This window comes from Oscarella lobularis, chromosome 15 (assembly GCF_947507565.1).
Source record: "Oscarella lobularis chromosome 15, ooOscLobu1.1, whole genome shotgun sequence".
NCBI classification, from domain to species: domain Eukaryota; kingdom Metazoa; phylum Porifera; class Homoscleromorpha; order Homosclerophorida; family Oscarellidae; genus Oscarella; species Oscarella lobularis.
Window position 1 is genome coordinate 1,959,910 of NC_089189.1, and position 23,787 is coordinate 1,983,696.

Genomic DNA, 23,787 nt, shown 5'->3' on the forward strand with positions numbered 1-23,787 from the left:
TTTCGAACCCCATGCAGTTGCTCTCTTGTGTTTTTGCCCTTTCTAGCATCCTTTTCCTACCGATCGTCGCTGCAGAATCGATTGATGTTGTCCTGCTGTTCAATTTAGCCAAAAACGACACTCTCGCCACGCTAAGGTCAACCCTAAGCAAGTTTCTGCAAGATTCAGACCATTTTGAGTCGCTAGCTTTGGGAAAATTTGGCAACAGTGGTGAGGGGCGTTGGTTGGGCTGTAGAATTTTTTTCTAGCGCACGTCTCTGTTTCTGTGTCTTCTTCAAGGCCTCAGTTCTCTAGTTCGCGGCAGTCATGACGGCATCAGTTGGTACGAGTATGACGTCTCGAAGCAGACAATGTGTTTCGACGGTTCGGCCTCATCCATCTTCCACGCGGTCGATCAGATGAAGCACGACGGACACTTGTTCGTCTTCAGCGACGACGACCTCGCGTTTCCGAACGCGCAAAGCTATCAGCAGACGATCGACTCCATTAGGGCGAAGCGCATTAAAATGACGTTGATTTTTGTAGACGTAGACTCGCAGAAACTGCCCGTGGTGAAAGAGAGCGTAGGCACGCTTTTGCGCGACATCGGCGGCGATGCGATTCTAGCAGAAAGCGAGAAAGATTCCGAATCGCTACGATCGTACCTCTCGTCGGACATGGGCATGAAAATGTCGCTCGATGTCGCTTCGTTCCAGCGATTTCTCTTACCAAAGGGCACGCGTCGTTTCACATTTTACGTCGAACACTCGTGTGACGTTCTGACGGTGAACGTTCTCGGCGATCTCGCGTCGCATCAGATTTTGCTCAGGCACGAAGACGAGACTTTCGACGACGTTATCGAGCAGTTCAACTTCACTTCAGCAACGCTAACTCGCTATCGAAATGCACCCTCCGGACAATATTCGGCTCGATTCGCAGCTAGGTCTCTACTTGCTTTTACTGTTACGTGCAGTTCGGAGAAAGAGTCCGTGACTGTTCGGTTTTGTGAACGGTGGCCTTCGATTCTGTGCAGTGACCAAGTTCCTCATGTCCAACCTCATCAAAGTTGGTCTACATAACTAACTAACTTTCCCCCTTTTCGTTAATTATACCCTGCATTTAGGTGTGAAGTACTTTATTTGGGTTAGACTTCTAGCTTCTGTTGTTCCAAAAGGTGACGACGCCCAACTGGTTCTTGTTACGCCTTTGACGTCTAGAAGCCTTACTCTGACTCGAATCGATATGCGAACCTTTGTAACTGAGAAGCTTATCTCTTTTGGAAACGAGTCTTATAGCGTTACACTTCACGCCAATTCGAATCCCACAGAGTACAGTTTTGCCATTCAAGCTAAGAGCTCAACTGGTTAGTTCAGTGTCTTCGAAATTGCCTTGGCTGAAATACTTCCTTATAGGTTGGCCTCATGCTTTAGTGCGTCGTTTGTCGCGTGTGTTTCTGCGAGTTGGTTCAAGCGCGAGGCTCGATTGTCTTGTGACGACGCCCATTGCTAAAACAAACTTTCGCTGGGAAATGCCGTCTGCTGGGGTGTACGATGAAGTGAGAATTGGGCCGGGTTATGTTGCTATTCCAAACGTCACAATCGCTTTGACCGGTCGCTATGTCTGTATTGCAACCACTGAGGCGGGCCTGACGAAAGTGGAATTCACTGTTATAGTAGAATGTAAACTGATTAGGGGAATTGTGTTCCTTGATAGCGTTTCTCTGTCTAGATAAACCAATCGTGTCTGCAGATTCGTTGAGAAGACTGGTTCCTGTTGGAAGCTACGTTCGATTGGTCTGCATTGCCGACGCTTATCCTCATCCTAGAATTACGTGGATGCGTCCGAATGGCGAGCACCTGAAGCACGAAAGAGGAAGTACGAAGGATTTTGTGGCAGAAAAATCAAACGCTGGAAATTACACGTGCACTGCAACCAATACCATTGGATCTTCTTACGTCACGGTGGAATTGATTGTCTATGGTGAGCTATAAGCGCATGTTTGTGAAGTGAGGGAGGCACGCGTGATCTCGTGACCTCACCCACGCATTCTAGATTAGACTTATTTATTTATTATTTTATGTATCAATAACACAGCCATTTTCTTTTTATTCAGATATTGCTAAAGTCTCAGCCGTTGTTGCTTCTCTTCACGAACCAATGACACTGTCCTGTCTTCCACCCGATCCTCTTCAGCCCATCCAGAGCGTCAACTGGCTAAAAGACGGCTTTCCTATTGAAACTGACGATCAAAAAATTTACGTAGCAAGAATTACGATGAGTGACGGGGGTTTATACTTTTGCAACGGTAAAACCGCCGACCAGTCGTACTTGCACACGTACTGTGTTACCGTCCAGGGTAAGTCTGATCAATGCATTAATTAAAGATCTACGCTGATGACTCTGTGTAGAGCCGCCTCTAATTTTAAACAAAGAAACGAACGTTGCCGCTGCCGTTGGATTGCAATTTTCTCTTCCGTGCTACGCTAATGGTTTTCCCAAGCCGACCATTTCGTGGTTTCGCGGCAGTGAGGAAGTAGTCGCTGTAAATGAAGCGAGGTTGAAGGTGACGGACGATGGGGTACTTCAGATCGATCCCATTCAACAGGATGACAGCGGTACTATTTTTACTTGCGTGGCCGAAAATGCCGCTGGAAAGCAATCTCACTCACTCAAGCTAACTTTGCAAGGTACAGGACGATTACGTTACTTGTGGCGTCGTGTCTTTAGTTGTGCTTTAGGGCCTCCTTATTATTCGGGTGGTGAGACGGAAGTGGTTGCAGTAGAGGGAGTGAACACATCTGTTGTCCTTGTTTGCCCACTCGAGGGAGATCCTCAGCCAGTTTATGATTGGATTCTTGATAGCGTGGTGCTTTTGAACAACAACGGAAAGGCGAGCAACTATCAAACGCTGCCTTCTGGAGAATTGCAAATCGATTTAGTGAGCTACGACGATGCGCGAACGTACCGGTGCTCTGCTCGCAATGAGTTTGGCCAGGCCTTGGTTACAGTCAACCTAATTGTTCACGGTAAGATGCTGCAGTGTATAAGTGTTTGTGAGAGCACGCATAGTGTCAGAGGTCTCGTAACCTTCATTAAGTAAGTATTTTTCAAACGGGGTCTCCAGTTGAAAACGAGTCTTTCTTAGTTGATACTAAGAGACCCAGTACTTGAGGTCATTATTTCGTAGAAAGGGAGACCTCAGCTACTTCCTAACGGGGATGCTTCTTCTGTAACTAATTATTGTCTGTTTAAACAGTGGCTCCTTTTCGTCAAAGAGACGAACCTGTTGAGCAGATTGTCCAGAAAGGCAATGATGAGGTGGTGAAGTGTCCTCTCACTGCACTTCCAAAGCCGCTGGTTGTCTGGAGTAGAGTGGAGCAATCTCCTCAGCAAGACGTCAGTGACTTTCTTGAGGACGTTGGCGACTTGAAGATAAAGAACGTCACAAAAGAAAAGCAAGGCTTGTACGAATGCAAAGCGATAAATTACGTTGGAGAAGCTTCTGCGAGAGTAAATTTGGTAGTTCAAGGTACGTTAGAGAGTTGCTGTACGTCACTCTTGCTTTATGCCTGTATATGTAGAAAGTCCTCTCGTCGAGAAGTTTCCGGTCGATTCATTGGTCTTAGAATACGGGACGTCGTTCAGCATTCCTTGCGTTGTTTCCGGAGCGCCAGCTCCTTTGGTGATTTGGTACAAAAATGGGAATCCGCTGGAAAATTCCCGAGCCGGAGTTCTGGAAATCGTCAGCTTCTCAGTCGATGACGAAGGCTACTACAGCTGCGTTGGAGAAAACATTGGGGGAAAAGATAACGTGACCTTGTCAATCAGAGGAAAAAGAGGAGGTTAGTTTTGTGTTCAAAGTAGCAGTCCTGAAACTCGTTTAAGAGCCCTTGGCGCCCAAACAGGCGCGTGTCTGTGCTTCAGGCACTGTAGTTTAGCCAGCTCTTCGTTTTGGGAGGCAGTATCAAAAGTACAAGAGCGTTTTAGCTGTTAATCGGGTTTCAAAATTGAGCTCGTCAAAAATTTTTTAGTCTGAACATTTCACTCGGTATTAAGCAAACTCTAAACGTCGCGTTGCGTAAAACAGAACGTCTGAAAGCGCTATACTGTCGTTCTCCTGCAAGATTTTCACATATATCTTTATACATAGCTACAAACTATGAGTGGACCGAATGGTCACCGTGTTCAACGTCATGCGAAGGAGGAGTCCAAACTCGCTCAAGAGACCTCTACTGCGACGATTCGTCGTCTTGCATTGACTCTCAGACAGAAGAACAGTCGTGCAATGCTAATTTTTCTTGCCCAGGTAAGCGTATCTCTGAGAATCAGCAGCAAATTTTCGACAGGCGATTCTTAGTACATGGCGAATGGGGAGCCTGGTCTCCGTCGCTCATCTGCTCGTCGACGTGCGGAGGGGGCTACACTTGGCATTTTCGTGATTGCGACTCTCCCAGACCGAGCAGAGGTGGTCGACAATGCTTGGGAGAAAATCGAAAAGTCGTCTTATGCAATGTTCATCCCTGTCCACAACATGGGCAGTGGAGTACATGGGGCTCCTGGAGTGATTGTTCAAAATCGTGCGGACGACCTTACGGGACTCGAAGCCGTCAACGTTTGTGCGACAATCCACCTCCAGCTCATGGTGGTCGAGACTGCAGGGGATTTAGCTCTGCGAGAGAAGCGTGTTCCGAAGCAGAATGCCCAAGTATTCAGCAAACATTTTACTTTTTCGTAGTGCATTTGTTTATTTAGTTCACGGAAATTGGAGCGAATGGCAGACGTGGGGGCCTTGCAGTTTTACGTGCGGCGGGGGCATTCGATCTCGTGCGCGGCTGTGTAACAATCCTACTCCTCGTCACGGCGGTATGCAATGCTCCGGCTTTCCAAGCGACGTACGCGAGTGCAACACTAAACCCTGTCCCGGTAATAACGCGTTGGTCACACCTGCAGCTGAAATCAGTTGAGTTGTGTTTTCTAGTTGATGGAAGATGGAGTGTTTGGTCCCTGTGGTCGCCTTGCAGCGCTTCTTGCCATCCGGGAGGAAGGCAGAATCGAACGAGACATTGCAACGAACCTCCACCACAGAATGGCGGCTTAGACTGTGCCGGGTTTGGCACAGAAGCGAGGGACTGCAACACGGATCCGTGTCCCGGTAGGGTTTTATATTGGCTTTGCGTAAGATTTATTTTGAAAAAACGTGGCTGTAAGCTCTTTTACCGATAGTGCAGTGCAAAGAGGGTCTCTCAAGCTAGACCCTTTGTGCAGCTGCACAGAGTGTTACAATTGCTTGCAAGCCTACTACAAAGTGGCATACTAACTCTATCACCTGTCTATGCAGTTAAATATTAATTAAGTGAAACGTTATTCTTTAGTTGACGGCGGCTGGACGCTTTGGTCGAGCTGGTCCCACTGCTCGGCTTCATGCGGAGGTGGCGTTAACAGCAGGTCGCGCTGGTGTATCAATCCTCGTGCAGACTACGGCGGGAAGCCTTGCTATGGTCATCTCCAAGAAGTGAAAGAGTGCAGCACTGATCCGTGTCCAAGTAAGAAATCGTTGCAGTTCGCGCATCATCTTTATCAATAAGCGCTTTGATTATTAGTTGATGGAAGCTGGGGTCTGTGGAACGATTGGATCCCGAAGTGCTCTAGCGACAAAAATTCGTCGTGTGCGGACATCGTCCAGAGACGAACCCGGAAGTGCAACTCGCCAGAGCCTAAAAACGAGGGATCGCCTTGCCCCGGTCACGCTTTTCAGACTCGTCCTTGCGGAGGACTGCTGTGTCCAGGTAAGTTTTTGAATGAATTCAATCGCCATCCTATAACGCGCTCTGTGACAAGTTAACGGCGGCTGGAGCGAGTGGAGCAGTTTTACACCCTGTACGAGATCATGTGCCGGCGGCACGAAGACTCACTTCAGACGCTGTGACAACCCCAAACCGTGGAACAACGGGCGTTATTGCTCCGCAAATGCCTTGGAGACGATATCGTGCAACACCCAGTGTTGCCCTGTTGACGGGCGATGGACGCAGTGGAGCCAGTGGGGTGACTGCAGCAAGAACTGTATTGAATACGACGGAGCATCCGTCGGTCGTCGGGAGCGTTTACGAGAGTGCACTAGTCCGGCACCGGTCTGCGGTGGTCTCAACTGCTCGGGTTATAATGTGGAAACGAGTTTATGCAACAATCACCGATGCCCCAGTACGTGAAGTAAACAACCGTGCTTGAACTTCACGTAAATTTAATTCTCTCTTTAGTTGATGGAATGTGGGGTTCTTGGGAAGGATGGAGCGCCTGTACGAGATCTTGTGCAGTAGGGGAGCACTTCCGCATTCGAAGATGCAATAATCCCGCTCCTCAATACGGTGGATTGAGCTGCTTAGGCATGGATCGTGAAGTGGAAAACTGCAATACGCAATGCTGTCCAGGTTATATAGAATTTCTGACTGCAAAAAAAATGTCGCTTTTTATTTGCGGATTTATCTAGTTCACGGTGGTTGGTCATTTTATAGTTCGTGGTCGGCCTGTAGCAGGTCATGCGGTGGAGGAATGCAATCTCGACGGCGGATGTGCGATAGTCCTCGACCGAGCTGCGGAGGCAGCGATTGCTCCGGAAGTAGCGTTGAGACACTGAACTGCAACCTGCAGTGCTGTCCAGGTACGACTGTAAATACATAATGGCAAGAAAAGGGTCGTAAGTCTTTTATAAACATTCAGTGCATGGTGCGTGGAGTTCTTGGGGAAGCTGGGAGGCATGCTCTCGAAGTTGTGCAACGGGAACGAGAATTCGCTATCGCCGCTGTGATAATCCGTCGCCTCGATGCGGAGGAGGGCAATGCGCGGGATCAGCTTTTCATCAAGAGAGATGCTGCAATGGTAGCAATAATTCTATTGATATTGAGGATTTTTTGTATGACCGATCCTGTGTTCTTGTCTTTAGGTCCATGTCCTTCCAAGACCATTTACATTAGGCAGCATTACGCGGTCTATAGACGTTCATCGTACCAATCTAAGTATTACGCATCGTGCGGCTTCTGGGGCTGGGGCAGATGCGCACGATACAGGTTTACTTTATATAAATAGAAACGATTTTTTAATAATTATTTTGTAGAAATGCCTATCGGCAAACATCTGAATCGGCGTACAGACAAGTAGCCCGTTCGGTGTCAGGAGAGGCTTGTTAGGGAGACTTGAGCTGCGTAAGGAATAACGTGCCCGCTGCATTTTTGATTGATGTTTGTTCCAGATATTACGGTACTTCCATTATGTCCCACGCATAGTCTGTATGGTCATACATTCTTTTCCTCGTACCCGCTATGAGAATCGGATTGCATGCGTGCACAGGCGATGCAAGCTTCTGCTGGGTTTACGGCCTATCTGGAAAAAAATGGATAAAAAGGTTGCACAATAGTGTTAAATAGGAATAGAATTAAGATTTGTAATTCAAAGCAGCCAGTGTGGCGGTTTAATTGAAAGCGCTGGACTAAGTCATAGGAGCTCATTGACCAAGCAGCCTTAACTGTAGCTGAAGCTCAGGAAATGTTGCCGTCTTTGAATTCGAATTTCACATTACAAATGGGATATGACGGACACATTCATCTTTATGATTTGCGAGATGATTTGGTCCACATGAGAGGACGTTTGTACGACACAGTCCACTGCCTTTTTCTTACACCAGATCCCTACCTCGCCAACAGGTGGCGAGTTGTTGGCTACAATTCGTACTCTTACGGTGAAAACAACCCACTTAGTTCAACGGACCCAAGCGGCTTTAGCTTTCTATCTGTTATGCGACATATACTTGCTTTTATAATGCACCTTCTTGCTATCTTTCTGAAGATTTCAGAAGTCGTGGCTGATGCCGCTGGACAGATTTGGGTCAATTTTTTGTCAGCGGGTTGGACGATGCTAGCAGATTACGTAAATGGTGATAGCACTGCCACTATTCTAGAAGACGGAGGATTTACATTGCTGAACGGAGTTGCCGGAATGATAACAGAAGGAGCAGTCGCCGCTGAGAAAATTACTGAAACTGCAGCAAAGGTTATAGACCCAGCTGCAACTATGGCACTAGATGGAGCAAAGGGTGCAGTTACAGCAGCGACTTCCGGAGAGAACTCGTATAAGAGCATTCTACTCTCCGCAGGTAGTGGAGTAACAGAAGGAATAGTGGACACTGTAGCTTCTAACTTTGGCATTGAGGGAAATGAAAATGGCATTAATAAGGCGTCCGTTACCAAACTGCGCTCGTACAGTTCGGTCCCGTGTAGCATAAAAGCCGAAATTAAGAGTATTGTCAAAAAAATTGCAAAAGATTCAATAAGTGTCGCTACAGAAGAAGCTCTCAAATTGACCAATGAACTCACTGATAAGTACGCTTTTTCTGAGAAACAAGAAAAGAAAGAGTTCGAATTTATATCTCTCAAGGCAAGACATCAATGAATTTGGCAACAATGACAGATGGACCGCGCTTGTTTACCAGCGAACTGAAAAATTCGGAAGGCCATGACGTCTATAGGAAGCAAAACTCTCCTACGAATTCACAATTCTCTCACATGATAAGGAGCTTTGTGCCCCAAAAAGCACTCTAAGCGTAGACGCATTAGCTAGTATTGAGAAAGCTGCTGATTCGTTTGGACTCTCCCATGTGTCTCTGCACAACCATGCCATCATAAAGTCGCATTTTGCTGGCCACAAGAAGAAAAGCGTTCGAGAAGAGCTTTTTCTTTTTGATCGCATTAGCCAACTCATTCTTGCTCCATCAGCTAATGGAAAATGCTATCGTCAGGGCTGAAGGATATTTGTGCTTGCTTTTGTTACTGCTGTAGTTGTCGCTGCCGCTAAAAAGCCTCATAACTATAGTTACTGTGTTTGCTGCTTTTTCATTCATGCGTTTGTCTTCGCATTTTCAACTAAGCGTGCTTGGTATTTCTCTCAATCCATCGTGTCAGTCATGACTGAAAACTGACTAAAAATAGTAGCACTCGGTGTTACTTTTTTAGTGAGTTTTTATTCATTAGGGTATCCGGGAGTGCATTCCGAGTACGGGACTGAAGGGCGAGAGATGAATGAACCTGACTAAAGCGATCCTGCGTCCTTTGGCGGCTACAACTCTTCAGAACGACTCTTAAGTCTTTTTTCTACAAGTAAGGCGAGCGTTCGCGCGTTTCGAACTCGTTTTTCGCGACGATGCGGCCTCCGACTTCGCCGCTAATCGCTTTCCCTCATTGTTTCACTGTTCTCGCTTTCTGTACGCATCCAATCAGGTGCACAGCACTCAATTAGTTCCTGTACTCGAATCGCAGCAGCGGGGCCTCTCTTCGCGATCCTCTGGCGCAAATATATATCTGCATGTGTATGGCTTTGCTAAAGCGTTTGTTTTTCTCTCAGTAATGTACGGTGGATGATGAGAACGGCGTTGAAGAGTGAAGAAGTGCGAAGGGACATGGGAAATTGTTCCCGCCATCGTTTCACCATGTAATGACCTCTAAAACGTCTATAATCAGAAGGGTTGGGTACAAAGTTCTGGTTTGCCTCCAACATCCGTGAGCGTCGTGTAGAAAACTCGCTACTCCTTATATATATATATGTATATATATATATACCAAATGCTTTTTTTGATCGATATTCTTTCAGAAACAGCAAGTGCGACAAGAATACAGAAGAAGCACATAATAAACATACGCACAGGTAAAGACACGAAAGAGTCATTTCTGGACACGAGATCCCTAAAAGAAAAGAAAAGCCTCAATAAGCTTTACAAACAGAACGGATTTTACGACGTGAGACCAACGACAAGTCGAACTGGCATTTCTTACCAATCAAACCCAAATGTCTGATGAGCAGTCGCCTCCCGGATAGCGAACTTCATGGGCCAAAGCCGGGCCGTCCGGCATTTTGCCAAAATCGACCAGAAAATCCTTATTTAGACTCATCCCGCCTTTGTCCGTGTCGACGTCAATCTGAACCATGACACTGCCTTCGCTATGAGGAAACAAAAATTGATATATTTTAAATCTACGAGATGACTTACTTGACCATATCCGGGTAGAATTGCTTGTCCCACACGCTGAATAGGGAAGTGGTGGCGTAGAGACGCTTTCCGTCGAGACTCAGCTGAATCATCTGGGGTCCTCCTCGAATCGTCCTTCCTTTCAAAATCACCTGTTCGGGCTGCTTTTCGCCAGATTTCAATTTGACAGGACCACCTTGTAAAAGACTTCCGCCAACATGCACCTGAAAATAATAAAAAAGCATTTCAATAAATAAGAAAAGATATGCTACTCTCTTCGGGTACATAGCCATTATCCTAAAGTCAGCTCTAACGCTAATCAATAAATACACCAACAGTCATAAAAACATTACTTGTAGAAGTCTATATTTCTATATCAATAGCCAATACATGGTCCTCGTCTCACCTGCCCTGCCAGCTTGGGATGGGATGGGTCTGTGATGTCATACTGACGAACGTCTCCGTGAAGCCAATTGGTAAGGTAGAGAAACTTGTCATCCAGCGAGATCAATATATCAGTAATCAAACCTAGATAAAACTCCTACGCCAGAATAATTAAATGCATGAAAAATTACTTGGCATGGTCGGCAAAGCCCAATTTTCCACTTCCTCATCTGGAATATCAATCACGTTCTCGGCTTTCCAACATCCGTCCTAAACCAAACTGTACATAAATGCTATATATAAATTAGATATCTGTATCACCTCTTTGAAGAATCGAAAAACGTTGCTGCTGAGAGAGACGCCAACGTACCCCTGATTCTGGTCCGGATCGTGAAGAAATCTCAGCTCGAGCGGAATCTTTCCACCTTCACCAAGATCGATCTTTTGAACGACTTTCCGTTCTTTCCAATCCCACACGTTCAAAGAATGACCATACAGGCCTAAGAAAAAATCGCATATTGGTTTATTTGATTACCCTGGTATGCTGATTTGCCTTCTTCTACGTCTTTTGGATCAAATCCTTTGAGATAGGCGTTTGGGGCGCCCCACTCGCTGCTCACCATCACGTTGTGACGAGGCTGATACCAGAAATCGTAGCCAAAAGGCGCCTCTTCACCGTCTTTTTCCCAATGGCCAAGCACTTGGAAATCTTTTCCGTCTAGAAGAATAAAACCTCCTGCGAGAAAGAAGAAAAGTATAATTTGATCAGTTAGGCTGTCAATTTATGACTGACGGACAGGATGATATAGTTGATAGATGGACCCAATTTATAGAGATTATTATTTTGGCAGGCTTCGATATTATAGAAAACTTATTTGTCTCTAAAGGATAGCTCTACTTCGTATAGATTGCCTTTTCCGTTTCCTTCCGGGTCTCCCATGGCGCTTATCATCACGTTTCCATTCGCAAGACAATGAGACGTGTGCAACGACGCTAATCCCGTTTTTTTCTTGATCTCTTCTCCCTCAGCCACCTAGAGAAAAATGCAAGTCAATTAATAAATTAATTAATTATTTCAATATTAAAAGACAAATTGTGCCCTACCTTAAAAATCGTAGGCGCTCGCTCATTCGTTCCCGTATCAATCACGTAGACTCTCGTCGACTTCAATGACGGCAATATAAGCTTGTCGCGTCGACGAGACACATCGCCATGGCAACTAAAGCCAAAAAATGAATAGAGGAGCACTTGCAGTTTGTCTTCGTGCGCGGAAACGCTTCTAATATACAGGGAGAAGGTTTTTAGTTTGGAGGTTTGGTCTAGTGCAGTCATGTATGTGATAAATAATTAATTGCTGATTCAAATTGTCGACGTCAGCATGCTGCTTTTCTCATTCCCATTGATGTTTTCGCTGCTGATAAAGTATTTAGTTTTTTTTCAGTGATTCTGATGCTAGCTTCCTTATCCAGTGCACAACAAGCTGACTGCCTACTGTATGTCGATGTCAACCTGCATCCGGGGAAGAGCTATATGATTCCTTCGCTGTTTCCTCGCACTCTTGCTCCTTTTCATGTTCATCAACAGGCGCAATCGATTTTCGAGAGGTATATCACACTTGACGTTTCTCAGAGCCACGCTGAATCGTTTCCTTTCGGTGCATAAAAGTCCTTTTAGTTTTCGACTTTCGACAACGCGTGTCTCGTTTCTTTGAGACCTACAAAAATCTGTACGAAATCCATTGCGCCTGCAGTTAGTTCATTTTAAGTCGAATTCAGCTATCCGCTGCTGGAGAAGCGAGTACTTACAATAATTATATACGGGCTGGCTTTCAAGCGAGGTTTTCACATACTCAACCGGTCGAACCGGTATATTGATGGTCGAACCCCCTCGTTATACGCCCTGGATCCGCCCGCACATACTCAAACTTTACTACGCCACTGTCTCAGCGGGCCTTCGATCGTACACGCATGCAAAAGTGAAACAAGGTTCGCATTGCGAGGCAGCGCAAAATGGGAGCCTAATTTTGGACGCGGCCGTCGTTGGTTCGGGTACATGCTAATTCAATTTGAACTATAGCGAATGAGCACTCCGTATCATAACGTCTCTCAACAACAAGGGTGGTCCCGTGAACTTGTGCAGATCGTCTATCCGCGCCTAGCTGTGATTTCATGTCGAAGGAAAGATACGTTCCGTGGTAAGAACACGTTGGCAGTGATAGTGACGTGCTGTGGTCACACCGGCCGTGACTAAAGCGGCCGCAAACCACAAACACAGTGCCATGACGTACGATAAAGTCCGGCCACAGCTCTGCACCGCATCGCTGCAGCCGATCTTTTGGCCTCAGTGACTACAACAGCACATGACCACACTGCATGACTATCCGTTTTAACGTTTTGACCGAGGCACCCCCAGCATTTAGGTTACGGAATTAAATGCCGGAATGCGGGGCTCCTTGACTGTACTAGCAAAGCAAAAGGCACAGCGTTTTCTATTTCGTATAACTGTTCTTTGTCTCGTTCTTTTTCAGTTCTCTCGGCTGCGAAAGCGTTGCAAATATTCAAGCTTACTTTGATAGCCATGTCCTCAAAAGCGCAGATCAGCGTTATATACAAAACTGCAAGAGTGAGTGTCTCTGGTGGTGCGCCGTCTGCGGAAACTACAAAGGGTGCAGCTATATGTTACGCATAAAAGCCGATCCTCTCTGGCGTCTCGCCGGACTCACAGCCCTTCACATCGGAGCCTACTCCTGCAAGTCTATCAACGTCGTTCGTTTGCTCTTGGAAGTCGGCGGTGTTCCTGTCGACGCCCGCGACGGCTTGGGAATGACGGCCTTCTTTTGGACAACCGTCTTTCGTCGTGATGAAAAGGTCATCGAGTTGCTCCTAGAAAAAGGAGCAGTCCCCGAAAAATCGTCTCCGTGGAAGTATACAAATCAGCTTATTAAGGAGCACCATTGCACGTCGAGGAGTGGTCACAGGTAAGTGAGCCGTGTTATATGGGGTCTTATACTAAATCCTTACGAGTACGTGAAAACTTCAAAGTTATTCGAGCGTTATTAATCGATTTCTTACAAAAACCATTTATTTTTAATATATATATCATAAGTATAATTAGAATAATTTATGTAAACTAGTTTACCGCGTTTTTCATAAAAATCAACATTATTTTTACATGTGTTTCTAATCAATTGCATGTCGTAGAAGTACTCTTCTGCAATGGATTGAATCCCCAGATTTCAGTGAATTAAAAGAAGCGTGTCAAAGAGGCTTACTCTGTCCACCCGAAGCGGCATTTTGGAAAGACCTGTTACTACTCCTCACGGCCGGTTGTCCCAACTCCATCTGCCTGCATAAAGCCGCGCGCTTGGAACGCTGCATAATACTATTGGGACTGGGAGCTAATCCAAGGAATCGCATGGTTCTCTGCTCAGCCATTCATTCGGCGGCGGCTCGTGGGCACACGAAAGTGGTTGACCTGCTTATTCAAAGTGGTGTTAACATAGATGAAGAGGACGGAGCTGGAAGGACGCCGCTCTTGCTGTCAGCCGTTCGCGGTCATGTTCACTGCGTTCAGTATTTGCTTAGCACCGGAGCAAATCTTGAGCACAGAATGCCAGGTGGCACCATCTTTGAATTGGCTAAAAAGTGGGGTCAGCATGAAATTGTTTCTTTGTTTCTGGTGGATTTGTCTCGTTCAAACGTAATTGCGCACTAATGTCACTGATTATTTCTGACTCGACTTTTAGGCTAAGAAAGTTTGCGGGAAGCGACCAAGACAGACTGTTCAAGCTAAAGACGTTTCCTTGCCAAAACGTCTTGCGGTGGTTGGAAACAAAGCTGCGTCCAGTCTTCGATCTAGATCGACCAGTTCTGAGAGCTCTGAGTCAGAAGATACCGAAGTCGTGTCACCGCCGTTTTCCGGAAGAGTGACATTAAAAAATTGCGGAATCGTATTTGTCGGCAATGGAAATCGCGTGACACAGAAGAAAAGATCCAAACGTCATTGAATATTAAACAAATAAAAGACCAACAAATTATCTACTATAGTTTAGGAAGTATAATGTGCATGATCTTGTGTAGAACTAAATTGTAGTTCGGTGTATATATTATCCGTGGCTCGACCATAGATAGAAGAGGGAGAGGGATTGGCGACTCAGCCTGTCACGTGTCTCTATTCTTACATTAGAGTGATCACAAATTCCCTGTGATCACAGATACCATGTGATCACAATTTCTCTGTGATCACAATTTTCTTGTGATCACAATTTCTCTGTAATCCTTGTGATCACAATTTCACTGTGATCACAATTTCCCTGTGATCACAATTTCTCTGTGATCACAATTTCCTTGTGATCACAATTTCCTTGTGATTCATATCCTTTCAGACGTCTCTCTTGGGGATGACCGCGTGACGCGCATGGGTCACCATGTTTGAAGAATTCGCAATATAAAAAAGCGTAAATGATTTTATTAATTTTTCCTTGGATTAGCTTCATAATCCTTTCACATAGCGTTATACATGCACATCAATCTCTAATCTGAATCTGAAGTGTGGGGGGTTCAGTGGCGGCAGCATATGGCTGCAGTCGTTCTTTCCACATCCGGGTGACTAACGCATAAAAACTCGCGAGGAATCCGCTGTTTCTCGAGCGATCGTTAGGCAATCGCGGCGTAAGATGCTCTTCTCCTTTTGCTGCTCAGCGGAACGGACTCCTAAGTCGTCCGATTTAGATATATATACGTCGCGCGTGCATGTCTTCGCGCTTTGAGGACGAATTCCTTATGCAGCGCCTCTAGCTACGCCTCCCTTCCGCAGCCGTACGGCGAGCCTTTAGCTCGTGGCCGCATCGGCTAGTGGCGTACCATGAAAAATACCTTTTATGCAATTTTTTGTGCCCGGGTCTAAGAGAGTCATGCGAGACGGAGATATGGAGCGCGGTTGAATTTACTAGTGCGCATCTTCTCAAAGGGACGTCATCTGCTGACAAGATAATATCCTTATCTAGCTGCTCTACGAGGTTAGGGCGGGCTAGCTCTTTGCAGCGTATGACTGTGTATGACTAGATGCGTAAGGTCTGACGTCAACATCCGCACGGAAGGACGAATCAATGAATTATAAGGTTTGCCTCATTCCTTTATGGGCCCCTGTGCTCTTAGGGCGCTCTGCAGCGTACGTAGAGACTGACTGCACTCTGTGCCACTGGCCACGTTTTGGGCGTAGAACGGTTTCTGACTCACTGAATCTAAACTGTAGGGTTTTATATAATTCCGCCAGTCTAATCGAGGGCGGGTTGGGGCTGTGAGGTCCCAAATGGTTTAGGCGTGCACTTAGGGGGCGGGCCTCTCTGCATTGTACATAGAGATTGATTGCATGCTGTGCAACTAGCCACGTTTTGGGCAGAGACAGATTTCTGTTGGCGCTCATGCGATGGCGAGTGGCTTAGCATGCATGAAACTCCCATGCTAGGTACGATGCTGAGAGTGTAGACGGGACAAGATTCGCTCTTAGAGCATGCAGTTGAGAGCGTATCTGTGCTCATTGCATGATCGACTGCGATAGTGTGCACGGGTCCTTATCTTGCTTTAGGGTTTAGTCGGCGGCTGCTAGTAGGTAGGACGGTCTAGAGATTACTAAGTGGTAGCTCCCTTCTCTCGGGCGTTAGTTAGCAGCCGTCACGAGCTTTAGACCATTCTCAATGGATTAACAGGTAATCTAGGTGTTTTAACGACTCTCGTTCTCTGCATTGTTTTTCCGAAGTTGCGTGTTTCTAAGTATTGCTCTTTGGAAAAATTAATCTGTATTAGCAATAGTATAGATTGTCATCATTTGTCATTGGAAAGACCGCCGGAGAGTTTATTATTAGTTGAGCTGTCTTTATTGGCAACGCAGTTAATGTTAAAACTGAAGTTTACCATAATTAACATCCTTTTTCCGTTGGCCAGAGACACGAAGCGTAATCTGCTGTAATACTATTGTGATATCGAGAAGAGTCTTCACGCACGTGTTCTATAATAGTCATGCACTGTGCGAGATAATTCGCCAACACGTGCGTATCTATCTAAATGGTGAATCAGTTTTTTCATCTCTATCTACCCTTTGTCGTGGTTCACTTGTTGGCTGAGGTAGTTCCGTCGAATAGTTCGACAAGTAAAGGAATCAAGGAGACCTTTCTGTGTTTCTTCCTAACGTAACGCACAGCCACGATGAAAGAATAGACAAGCTTTCCTATAAGGAGTACATGAATAGTAATATTCTACCATGTCAAGGAAACTAACCTAGGACGTATAGAACGAATAGGCCGTTGATCACCAAAACGATGATAGAGAAAATACTTTGATCTTTTGAATTGTCGTACGTCTCTTCACGATACGACATAGCCATAAGAGTTCCGACAGTAAGATTAAGCGAAATGACGGCCAATGAGATCAACTGCAGCCAATGATCTCCTTTCCTTTTGAGCGGTCTCAGTTGGGCGTGTAGTAGGAGAAAGACGTTTGCTAGTAGGGCCGCTATAGCTATTCCCGAGTGACTCTTCTCCCCGAAGAACTGTATACCGCATGTGAGTAGAATCTTACGCAGAATTTCCGTAATCTCCCAAAACCAAAATTTCTTCTTGTAACTCTCGTGGAGAAAATAGAGTGACTTCACTAAATTTATCTTGAACGGTACCGGTTTCACATAGCATCGAATTAGCATGTGGTTTATATCTTCGTCGTCATTTCTTGCTGCGACTTGCTGTCTCCTTCTGTAGAACAGCCCAATAAAAAGTAGAATGGGCAGAGACAGAACGTAACTGTATAAAGTCCAGCAAGTGATCCAGAGCCCTTTCCACTGAGACTCGTAATTGCATTCCAAACTCAGGTCGCTTTTGAGCAACCACTTGCAAGAGTCACTGTTTTCGTCAGACGATAAACAGAGACGAAAGCACGTCCACGGTTTATAGGGTAAAAGAGTGACGACTTGAGCTGTTGTAGCCGGATAGCATACGAACAATATCCACCACGTGTTTCTCAAACACGATATTCTTGCTAGAGACAGAGTTCGATTAGTCACAGTCCCAAATCTCGTGCACTTGGAAATGACGTTGTATCGGATGAAGTGATAGGTCCAAATTGTTAGAATAAGTCCTATTTGAAATCCGATCATTACTAGAGGCGATTTGAGAGCGTTGAGTTTTAGTGATTCGGTTAGGCAAGAGGGTTTAGCCACGGCGACGGCGTTTAGTTCGATAAGTTTGAGATAATGACCGAAGAGTAGAAGCACTTTGGGCCACGGTACGTAGGCTAGAGCTTCGAAAACTCCGGCCATGACCTGACCAAAACCGACAAGAATTTTGATTTTCGACGCTATACGATCAACCACGTTGTGAGATCGTTCTCTATTTTTATCGGCAATATAGAGAATGAGTAGTACGATGAACAGCACCACAGCAACTCCTAATATCTGTAAACCCGTTCTCCACTTGGCCGGACACTCGTAGCATTTTTGAAACCACGAGTAGTAGGACGGTTGACAGACGGCGCAGAGTGTTCCCTCGTAGCCTTTAGTACACATAGCCGATTCTCTGAAGCGCAGCTGCATCGGATCCACACCGCTGCAGCTGCCCGGAATAGGGCAGGGGTGAATTTTTGGCACCGGTTTTGCAAATTTCACCGTGCTCTCGTTGTAACTTGTATTCATTTGAATGTTAACAATAAATTCGTAGTATTCGTTTTCTAGTTCTTTGCTAGTTTGGTTGCGAGACACGTTCCAACTCATCCAGTAGCCCGTCTTTACATGTAGATAGTCGTTCGTGCAGTTCTGTCCTGCATCTAGACACGCGTAGCAGCTTCCAAAGCGATCCAGACGGTAATAGTTCTCTAGGCAGTAGCACGCTCTGTGTCCAGCATGTCTGGTCGTATTAGTTCCCTCGGGGCAGACAGCGCAGTCGGTTGCACTCTTCCCGGGCTGTTTTTCGGGTGATACGTAGGTTCCGTCTACGCATTTGCTACAGTTTTGCTGACCCGTCGTATCTTGATAAAAACCTCCTATGAACAAAGGTACATTGAGTAACCGTTATCTGGTAGTGCTACGTAGTTCTAAAGGATGCTTTCTGCATGGCCGTTTTGAACCTGTTTCTATACCTGCTGGGCATGCAGTGCATTGTCCTTCGCGAGATTCGGTGCCAACCGGGCACTGGGTGCAACTGACCGGTCGCATGAGTTCGTAATCTCTGTCTTCGTCTTTGTCTTTACATTTATATCCCATTTTCTCCACGAACTGTCTCATAATTTCATCAAAGCTCATTTCAATGCCTACAGCTTTAGTTGTGCATTGTCTGCGAAAAAGACATACATAAGACATGGCAACTAATTGGATTTTGAAAGTAAAGTACAGATGAGTTTGGGCAGGAAATTGAGGCAGTGCATGCCTCCCCGAGCATCTCATGTAGCTATCAATACGAGAGATTATTAATATTTCAAAGCATGTACTTTGCTCATACACTCTTGCGTAGTGGGGCTGCCAGTTGAATAAAAGCATTGGCATGTGATTGAATGGATTGCCTTGCAAGTACCTCAAAAATTTCATTTTCATGTTAGCCGAACGTAATACTAGTTTCTTACATTTTCTCGATGTTTCTCAAGTTCCCAAACGCTTCGTCTTCAAAAAACGTAACGTTGTTGTGCATAAGGTTTCTAAAAGTTTTACAACAATTATTTCATTTCAACGTTGATTTACTTTACAAGGTTTTGAGATTGGTAAGGCTTTGAAAGGACGCTCGTCTTATTGATGAAATGGAATTGAACATGCAGTCCCTATACACGTCCTATTAGTTCGTATTTCTCTCACACTTTTATCGTTACATACAATAAACTAAGATTTGATTGCTTAGACAAAGACTGTGGGAGCTCCTTTATGTTGTTACCCGATACGTATCTTATAGGAAAGACTTAGTTCCCGGCTCATTTGTCGGCTTAATTCCCTTACAGTGAATTGACTTGAACGTTATCCAGTAGGGATTCGCTAAGAGTTTCTAACTGGTTCTGTTGAAGAAACCTATAAGGGTGTCGAATTAAGAATATCACGCGTTATATTGCGGTTGGCACACGCGTACGAAAGCCTTACAAGCTCATTATGAGTGTTTTCCTCTGAAAACTAAAGCCATTGATGTATGTGAGCCAGTTTTGTGATAAATCACTGCTTAGAGAAAATCAGTTCAAGCAGATTTAGAAACTATGCGATTAAGTGAATCGATACAGTCTAAAGAAGAACGGTTTCTTTTGGAACGCGAACGTGTTGTTTTCGATTCTCTGAATGAAATTAGAAGACAAAGTCCTAAGCGTGATGCTGAGATTAAGCAATAAAAGATTTAGATAATTTCGACTTACAAGTAATGTAAATTCGGTAGAGAATTGAATGCCGTAGGAGTAATGGTTCGAATCCTGTTCTTCGCTAGGTATCTAATATATTCGTTAATTAATGAGTTGATATGTGCAGGTCCATTCTATAGCGGCTTACAATTCAGCCAAGGATGGCAAGTCTAAAATGGTCGATTGCAAATGGTATATATTATTCCAGTTTAGATTCCTTGATGAACAACGTGCTTATCTAGTTTGTATTTTTCGAAACAATTCGTACATAGTATCTAAGTTGTCCAAGTTAGAAAAGGAGCTTTTAGTGATATTGCTGATAGCGTTGCCCTGCAGGCTGCTATACCAAAAAATTGAAGATTGTTAGAGAATTTTTAATTATTTCGTACATCTTTTGCAAACGCGGAAGATTGATCAAAGCTCTGGGCTCAAGAAATTCAATTTCGTTGTCATCTAAATCTCTGTGACATGAATCGTTTCTATAGGACCCTTGTATATACAGTCATGCGGACTGACATATAAATCAAACTTGGCAGGCCAGCGAAGGCTCGCTGAGGCAAAAAGTTGAGTTTGTTGTCCGAAAGATTGCTAAAATACAAAATATAGAGTTGTTTGTTATAGGGGATATCCGTGGCCAATCGTCTGTAGACTATATTACAGGTATTATTTTAGAAATTGACTATTTTACGCATGCATTCCAGCGATTGGCTATAGACAGCGCACTGTACATAGTTCGTAGAGACGAATACGTTGTTCTCTTTTGAAAGAATCCGATTTAAAGTTAAATCATCTTATAAGACGTATACGCCGCAGTGCATATAGTGCGGTTTACATGATCTTAAGTTTTTGTGGTAGAAGAAAAGGCTCACTCACTTCGTTGTTTTCGCCAATTCTATGAAATTTCACTAGTGATTGTAAGAATCCCCAGACAGAGTACGAACTTACAGCGCACTCAAGTTTGAAAAATAGAGAAAATACGTTGAGTCGACTTTTTGAACTTGATTGGAAGCGAAAGTGCTGCAGAAACAGAGAGAATTCACCAAACAGTCGCGATTAAAGGGTTTTGTTTACAAGGAAATAGCGCTCTCCGGAAAGCAGGAAGCAGGAGGCAGACGTCTTAGTTTCTTCCCTGCACAGTCTATTGCCCTTGTCGTCTCCAACCACAAACAAGGCGAGCACGGCACGTCTGTTTGCGGTTGAGCGACCGTTCTAGTTGCGCTTAGGAGACACCAAAGATATAGGAGACTGAGAAGAAGCATCTGCAGGCGATAGCTAGAGCGTCTGAACTGATCTAGCTATTGTTGTCTGGTGCTTAAAGCAGACTATTGTACTCGTAACTGAAGCCGAAGTTGGAAGTAGAAAGCCGGAACTGAATCGTGAAAACAGAAACAGCTAGGCTTCCATACAACATCCGCATGCATGGGAATCACACCAACGTGCAGTTCGCGTCACTTGAGTTTCTATAGCTTAGGTACAGAGCTATAGAGAAGTTTGCCCGGGCTTCTATCCGTTTTCTGTGAAAGCCTTTATACGTGTTGTGTTAGCAGAAAAGTGAATGCATGTGACCACTTCGTCTTGAATAGTTACCAATTTGGCCGTATACTCGATGTAGCTCTAGTGTGTATAGCATGAGACGCACAACTACATTCGTTTAGTCAAATCGTTACCATGAAAGAGACGTACTCAAGAATGACTTCTTTCGGCCATGATAAATGATTTGTTGCTGATTCTAAAGCGTTCTCCTTGTAGTAACTTTACGAGTGCCTTGTTGGAAAAGGCCTACTGTTTGCCTCGACGAGGCAAAAATCCGTGTATGGACAGGACTTCAGAACAATTGGACGGTTTCGGATGTAGCCATTCCAGAATACCAAACGACCGTTAGCCTCAATGTTGGCCATTTGGACGTCTTTCTCTGAGTGCATGCAATAAGAGTGCACAGTGCATGCAGTATATAGTGCAGCATTATTTTCCATGCATTTACTTGCGTGGATTTCAAAGTCGACGCGAGTTTCGCCTTTAGAAGGATCCCATGGCCATCCGCTGAGAGTGCAGTTGACCGTTAGTACCTGAGGATCTGAGATAGAGAGAGTTATTGCAATCCTGTATATTTCTTGACGTCTCTTACCGTTCCAGTCGAGACATTTCCGAAAAGAAAAGAAATCTATTGCGCTGTCCGAAACGTGAAAGTTCTCGTATTTGTGGTATTGACTGCCTGAAACGGTCAGGAGGGCGACTAAAAGTAAAAGCGCCTGCTTCATCGTGCGAAACAATGGAATTGCGTCTCCGAGTTTCAAGCTTTTCTTATTGTCAGCGGACTTGAAATTGAATGGAAGCGACCGTGTGAATATAGCTGATGTTTTTTCCCTGGCGGACGCAATAAATAGATTGTTCTAGTATACGGTAGTCTCTTTGCGCTGGGTTGGTTTATATACGGATTCAAATCGATAGCACCCTGCATGCGTGCACGACGCGACGATGATGAACATGATGTATATGGTGAAGTAAAAGAAATTTGCTAAATTTATATACCGTTAGCTAAATCTTTTGGTCTTCTGCAGACTTGGATCTGAAGGAGAAGAATAGCCAAGAAAAACGGAGTCAAACATATTGCTTCCTATCAACGATAGAAATGACTTAACATTAGATGCTACGTATCTGATCTTGTCCATGCAAAATCGGTCGGTGATGAGAGCCTGACGGCGAAAACACTCAAATGCAACGGTAATTGTCAGCAGTCTCCAAAACATTCAAGAAGTAAGCTTAGTAGATAATTATTTTTTATGTCTTGCAATGTGAAATCGTCCTTTTTCCACAGAACTTGCTCCAGATACTGACGTTGCGTCTTCAAGAGGCAAACGAACTTTCTCAAGCGACAGCTGGGCAATTCAACTTGATCGAAGAAACGATGGTGTTCTGTCGGCCATAAACAGGCAAGATGTTTTTATTAGATGTTACGTGTTTATTTTTTATCCAGTGATGTCTGTTACCGTGTGTAGCAATTATGGTCAATAGATAATTCCACGAGCAATCCGGGTTGACGAAAGTTTGTGCATGCATATGCAGTATTAGCCATTGAGCTCCGATAGATCTAAGCTCCCGCTGCCTCCTTTAGCCTACGCGAAGATGAAAAAAGTCGATCAACGCACCGAAGAAACCAGAAAGTGGCCTTATACCAGCTACGTCGTCCCTTTTCTTCGTTGTTGGTCGGTGAGCTACTAAAGGGTCTTTAACTCTTTTCAGACACGTTTTTATGCCTGTTAAAGTCGAGAGGACGTCGTAGCGGACGATTTTAAGGAAGCTAGCGGTTCCGCCCCCTTGCAATTAAGATGGCCGATGGAGACGCATCCTCTCCCTGGTAAGCAATCCCGAGTCAGTGGTTTTCGCGATGATTCTTTTACCATTGAAAACGACTTTTTCTCTCGGCCACCGTACGAGATTTTGTTTAGGGGCCCCTATATGGGACCCACGGTCGTACCATGCATCGCGATTACTCTCTACAATTTAGGAATGGGTATGACTGTGTCTCACTAGCTGCGTTTCCTTTTAGGTTTGTGTCAACTTCGGCGCTGAAAGAGTCAGGGAAGGATCAATGGATCGCAAGGTTTTCTTATTCCTTTTGGGCCTCCCAATGGTGTAGGCATTCACTTAAGGGGCGGGCCTCTCTCTGCATCGTACATAGAGATTGATTGCATGCTGTGCCGCTGGCCACGTTTTGGGCATAGACTGATTTCCGACCGAATCTAAACACCAGGACTCGATTTCTGCCAGTCTAATCGAGGGCGGGCTGGGGCTCATGCGAAGGCCTAGTGGCATAGCATGCATGAAACTCCCACGTTATGTACGATGCAGAGAGTGTAGACGGGACAGCATCAGGTTTTAGAGCAGGTAGTAGAGAACGTATCCGCACTCGATGCATAACTACGATAGTGTGCACGGGTCCTTCCCTTGCATTAGGGTTTAGTCGGCGGCTGCTAGTAGGTAGATTAGTAGGTTGTAGCTCCCTTCCATCGGACGTTACCTAGCGGCCGCCACGTGCTCTAGACCATTATGCAATGGATTTTCAGG

General features: G+C 45.1%; 5 protein-coding genes and 1 long non-coding RNA gene across 10 annotated transcripts; 2 read left to right on the forward strand and 4 right to left on the reverse strand.

Moving 5' to 3' along the window:
- Positions 1-5: 5 nt before the first annotated feature.
- Positions 6-8,835, forward strand: LOC136195990 (hemicentin-1-like). Of its 3 annotated transcripts, none has more exons than XR_010672045.1 (23): positions 6-210; positions 280-1,044; positions 1,103-1,342; positions 1,392-1,658; positions 1,708-1,959; positions 2,093-2,335; positions 2,388-2,666; positions 2,718-3,005; positions 3,236-3,508; positions 3,561-3,821; positions 4,130-4,285; positions 4,337-4,684; positions 4,732-4,902; positions 4,958-5,131; positions 5,352-5,522; positions 5,580-5,765; positions 5,818-6,177; positions 6,234-6,404; positions 6,464-6,634; positions 6,694-6,852; positions 6,917-7,040; positions 7,088-7,375; positions 7,429-8,835. XR_010672045.1 is itself a non-coding variant. In XM_065985486.1 (23 exons), the coding sequence occupies exons 1-22, from the start codon at positions 12-14 to the stop codon at positions 7,158-7,160; spliced, it is 5,331 nt and encodes a 1,776-aa protein (XP_065841558.1). In that variant the 5' UTR covers positions 6-11; the 3' UTR covers positions 7,161-7,175; positions 7,223-8,835. The 3 variants fall into 3 exon arrangements, 2 of the variants coding, with proteins under 2 accessions (XP_065841558.1, XP_065841557.1); XM_065985486.1 differs by having other exon boundaries at positions 7,088-7,175; positions 7,223-8,835; XM_065985485.1 differs by having other exon boundaries at positions 7,088-8,835.
- A 753-nt stretch (positions 8,836-9,588) lies between these two features.
- Positions 9,589-12,583, reverse strand: LOC136195997 (methanethiol oxidase-like). The gene is made up of 9 exons (XM_065985496.1): positions 11,477-12,583; positions 11,285-11,405; positions 10,926-11,108; positions 10,694-10,872; positions 10,564-10,642; positions 10,395-10,516; positions 10,010-10,212; positions 9,795-9,960; positions 9,589-9,704 (listed from the first exon to the last, which is right to left on the reverse strand). Exons 1-8 carry the CDS (start codon positions 11,702-11,704, stop codon positions 9,798-9,800), a joined length of 1,278 nt encoding a protein of 425 aa, XP_065841568.1. The 5' UTR covers positions 11,705-12,583; the 3' UTR covers positions 9,589-9,704; positions 9,795-9,797.
- LOC136195998 (ankyrin repeat domain-containing protein 65-like) lies at positions 12,222-14,497 on the forward strand. Of its 3 annotated transcripts, XM_065985498.1 has the most exons (5): positions 12,222-12,357; positions 12,449-12,566; positions 12,900-13,349; positions 13,573-14,071; positions 14,118-14,497. In XM_065985498.1, the coding sequence occupies exons 2-5, from the start codon at positions 12,541-12,543 to the stop codon at positions 14,376-14,378; spliced, it is 1,236 nt and encodes a 411-aa protein (XP_065841570.1). In that variant the 5' UTR covers positions 12,222-12,357; positions 12,449-12,540; the 3' UTR covers positions 14,379-14,497. The 3 variants fall into 3 exon arrangements, with proteins under 3 accessions (XP_065841570.1, XP_065841569.1, XP_065841571.1); XM_065985497.1 differs by having other exon boundaries at positions 12,230-12,566; XM_065985499.1 differs by having other exon boundaries at positions 12,232-12,566; positions 12,785-13,349.
- Positions 14,498-16,300: 1,803 nt separating this feature from the next.
- On the reverse strand, positions 16,301-20,491 carry LOC136195992 (uncharacterized). The gene is made up of 17 exons (XM_065985488.1): positions 20,451-20,491; positions 20,239-20,310; positions 20,112-20,183; positions 19,991-20,062; positions 19,871-19,939; positions 19,741-19,812; positions 19,610-19,687; positions 19,478-19,549; positions 19,340-19,408; positions 19,220-19,288; positions 19,096-19,167; positions 18,976-19,047; positions 18,855-18,926; positions 18,747-18,803; positions 18,496-18,689; positions 16,648-18,399; positions 16,301-16,597 (listed from the first exon to the last, which is right to left on the reverse strand). Coding segments are annotated over exons 4-17 (2,769 nt in total). The 5' UTR covers positions 19,993-20,062; positions 20,112-20,183; positions 20,239-20,310; positions 20,451-20,491; the 3' UTR covers positions 16,301-16,478.
- A 63-nt stretch (positions 20,492-20,554) lies between these two features.
- Positions 20,555-20,934, reverse strand: LOC136196011 (uncharacterized). Its single transcript, XR_010672056.1, has 3 exons — positions 20,794-20,934; positions 20,668-20,739; positions 20,555-20,614 (listed from the first exon to the last, which is right to left on the reverse strand). It is a non-coding gene; the product is annotated as an uncharacterized lncRNA (long non-coding RNA).
- Positions 20,935-21,080: 146 nt separating this feature from the next.
- On the reverse strand, positions 21,081-22,031 carry LOC136196002 (uncharacterized). Its single transcript, XM_065985502.1, has 5 exons — positions 21,848-22,031; positions 21,704-21,796; positions 21,506-21,634; positions 21,390-21,451; positions 21,081-21,336 (listed from the first exon to the last, which is right to left on the reverse strand). The coding sequence occupies exons 1-5, from the start codon at positions 21,978-21,980 to the stop codon at positions 21,226-21,228; spliced, it is 528 nt and encodes a 175-aa protein (XP_065841574.1). The 5' UTR covers positions 21,981-22,031; the 3' UTR covers positions 21,081-21,225.
- Positions 22,032-23,787: the final 1,756 nt, after the last annotated feature.